Source organism: Triticum aestivum, chromosome 4B (assembly GCF_018294505.1).
Source record: "Triticum aestivum cultivar Chinese Spring chromosome 4B, IWGSC CS RefSeq v2.1, whole genome shotgun sequence".
Classification (NCBI taxonomy): domain Eukaryota; kingdom Viridiplantae; phylum Streptophyta; class Magnoliopsida; order Poales; family Poaceae; genus Triticum; species Triticum aestivum.
Window position 1 is genome coordinate 637,490,453 of NC_057804.1, and position 3,666 is coordinate 637,494,118.

The 3,666-nt window shown below is 53.6% G+C and overlaps 1 protein-coding gene across 1 annotated transcript; it reads right to left on the reverse strand.

The window, feature by feature from the left end:
- Nucleotides 1–315: 315 nt before the first annotated feature.
- Nucleotides 316–1,724, reverse strand: LOC123089519 (uncharacterized). The gene is made up of 2 exons (XM_044511179.1): nt 864–1,724; nt 316–738 (listed from the first exon to the last, which is right to left on the reverse strand). The coding sequence occupies exons 1-2, from the start codon at nt 1,569–1,571 to the stop codon at nt 718–720; spliced, it is 729 nt and encodes a 242-aa protein (XP_044367114.1). The 5' UTR covers nt 1,572–1,724; the 3' UTR covers nt 316–717.
- Between the last annotated feature and the right edge of the window lie 1,942 nt (nt 1,725–3,666).

Here is a 3,666-nt window from a genome sequence, read left to right on the forward strand (position 1 = left end):
TGTTGTAATCTTTAGAAAGACAAATATTTAGGAATGGAGGGAGTAGGAAGCATAGTGTGTATAGTATAAAAGAATTAAATGAGAGAGCTATAATAAATTGTTGACCCTGTAAAAGTCGGATGACACAATTTTAATTGGAGACCTTAATTGAGTGTGGGCTCTTTAAAACCAAAAAGCATAATGTTATAGAGGATGTTGATGCTCGCAATCCCTTGAATATGTTAATTAGAGCAAAATATATTCCTCAAAAGGACATAATTCAAGCGCCCAAATTGCATTCCCTTGGTCGAGCCGTAGATTAGATTAACCCGAACATTATGAACGTGACTGTATATAAATCTTCAGATCAAAAGAGCTCGCATAACTCGAGCCTACAAATTATATTCACTTTTGTTTGTTTGCGAAAAGACTAATTTATATTCGCTATATCCCCGCAAGAAATAGTGTCCGTACGCAAATAAGAAAGACGAATGGAAATAGAGCCCATCCATGAGACACAGCATTCATACACGGGTTAATTAAGCGTACATTCGTAACAGTACTGTCATCATATATACACACACACCAAGGCATTTGAAGAACGCGCACGAAATCAAAACCGGGTACGAACTCGAGCTGATATGGCACAACACAACACAAGGTCATGCGAAGCTCTCGCGGATTAATAGGAAACTCATCATGCGCTGGGGTGACCTGCGGCAGTGCGGCTGGTCTCCTTCATGGCAGCGCATCTTTTCCCTGAAATCAGAGGCCAAATTGAAGGTGTTAATTAGGACAACTTCTCGATACTACTCAGTACTCGCATAGGTACTAACTAATCAGCACGTGAGCACGCTTTGATCTGAGAAGAAAGGTGCACTTACGCTGGACTTCTTGCAGTAGAGGATGGCGTCGTGGACGGCCGTGTCGGCATTGCCGTGGCACCACTCGACGGCGCTCGACGTGGACCCGCGCGAGGGGCTCCCCGCCGGCGCCACCCGTCTGTCCGCGCGCCTCGCCCTCGCCTTCCGGTACAGCGGCATCAGGAACCGCACGTACCTCAGCAGCACCTTCCACGGCGACGACCCGCCGCGCCGCCTCGTCATCGGGCGCTGCCCGGCGTGCTTGCCCGTCGCGCTGGAGCACGCGCTCAGCGACAGCGGCGTGCTCTGCGCCGAGTGGAACAGCGGCGACGACGGGGGCGACAGCCGCGGCACGGCTTCCGCGGCGCGACGGGCCACCGAGCCGTCGGCGTCCTGCCGTGCGGTCGCGTAGGAGCAGCCGCCGGGCTCGCAGGGGAGGAGCCGGCCGCCGCGGAAGATCTGGCTGGCGCTGACCAGGTGCGCCGGGGACGCGGCCCCGCCGTCGGCCGGCGCCGGGAGGCCGAAGTCAAAGTCGCTCGCCGTCGGCGTGGTCCACCGCATGGAGAAGAGCTCGGAGGGGTCCTCCATGTCGATGAAGGAGGACCTGGAGCCGCCGAAGGAGTAGAGGGCCACGTCGGCGGCGAGGCGGTCCATGGAGGGCGGCGCCTGGCTGAGCCAGCCGTAGGAGAAGCTGTCGCCGAGGTCCTGCGGCGAGCCGCTCACCTCCATGAGCCGCGTGCGCGTCGACGAGCTAGATAGACAGACGAGTTGAGATGTACGTGTGGCGTGCAGCGTGCAGCTGGGTGGTGTCTGAGGACGGAGACTGAGGAGGGAAGCTTGGCACGGGCCGGCATGGCGCAGATATAGTCGCACCGCGCAGGCCCCTCGCCCGCCCCACCGCCACCGCGCAGGCCATTCGGTGGGCGCAAATGACCATGTTGCCCCTGCCCCCCGGTGCCTTTGTCCTCTCCCTCACACACATTTTTCGTGCTTTTCGCCGTGACAACGTGGACCGGGAATATGGAATGCTCCAACATCTAGGACGTAGTACAGTACAACCCAAAGTTGAACCAGCGAGAGGTTGCATTCGTGATTTTGTAAATTGTGAGCTGCACGTCGATAAAAAGAGGTCAGACTGTTGAATTAATCGACTGCGGTCTTCTCTTCAGTTATGGGAAATACAGTATGCAGCAGCAGGCGCGTACGTACGGCGGGCGAAGGGTGTCTGGTCATTTCCTAGCTACCAAAGCATCCGAAAATGACAAGCATCCGAACACCGAAACCAAAACCGACAAACTTATGTTGCCACGCGACGTAGACGAAGCGCTTATTATACGGAGGGGTTAGCCGGGTGGTTGGGACAATGGTGACAAAACCCAGCGATCGATCGATCCATCGACGACGTTGCCGCACGGGCGCCCGTCCCGTCCTGTCCGTAGCACAAGTAGAGCTAGATTAGAGTAGGACTTTGCCAGCGAATTTCTCACGTACTCTAGGTCGCCACTCCACAAACGTGTCATCAACCGGACACGGGACAGCAGCATCCATCCATCCATCCATCCATCGACCAAAACCAATCTCGGATGGATTCCGGGGAAGGGAAAAAGAAGCGGGCGAGACAGGCTGATGCGGCCCTCACGTTGCGAGATCTCCAAAGGCTGCTCCGAATTCGGCATATGCGTCGTGCTACGCTACGCCTCGGCCTCATCATCATGTCACGTCACGATTTGCTCTGCAAATTAAGCAGCATTTCGTAGCAAACCCCATGGGGGCAGGAGGCGTGTCGGGCAGCCGGGGAGGCTACCTAGCGAGGCCTGAACTGGTTTGTCGAGGAAGACAAAATACGGTTCTCCAATCAAGAGCCCTGCCCTGGCCAAAGAGGGGTTTGAGGCCCTTGAACCATGGGAAAGTGTCTGCCTCACCACACGCAACAACAGCGGTAACGACGCCCGGACACGCGAGCTCGCTCGCTCTCTTCTTCTAATCCACTAGGCCCAGGTTCCGGTTCCGCTCGTGCGCTTGTCCCGGCGTGGCGACAGCCTCAGTGTTCATGGCGCTCCAGCTGTATAGTACCTCTAGTACTTTCTCTGTCTAGGTGAGCAAGTCATCTTAGGTTGTGCACCGTGATCAAAGAGGAGGGAAAAATGAGAGACCTTAATGTTTATTTGCTAATTAATAGCATTGCATGCAATGAACTAACCACTGCATGTCATGTTTGATAGTCTCAAGTCATTAAAAGCATGCACACCCTCGTCTCTTATTGGTTGATATGTGAAGAAACAAAAAATGAGGTAGAAATTAATGCACTGCGCCTAAATATTTTGGGATTATTTGGTTTCCGTAAGATGACTTACACACCTAGACGGAGGGAGTACATAGAGTATACTATTATCGTTGTTGCATGTGGGAGAGGTCTTGGGTTTTGTTTATGTCCGAAAAATGTTCAAGTGGTGACAGGAGAGGGGAGCGAATACTACTATCATCATCCCAGTTTGTGGAGGAAAAGAATATACTCCATGTGGCCTCGGAGAGGAAGAGGTCTCATCAGCGGATGGGGAAAAACAAAGCGGACGGCCACCTACACCTACATGGCCATATCTAGTACTAGTAGTGCATTGCGTCCTCAAGCTGTGCATCCATATCGATCGACCCATCGCTTCAACGTCTCATGCTTGCAAATTGCCAAAGGAGATAGATATTCACCTTCGGCGTCTCCGCTCCGCCGAGGCATCAAATCTCAGCATCTCAGCAGTGGCCAGCTGGTGAGTGAGAATCGCCCCAAAGCTTTTCGAAAGCGTATTTCCTTCTTACCAACGGTCGGGAA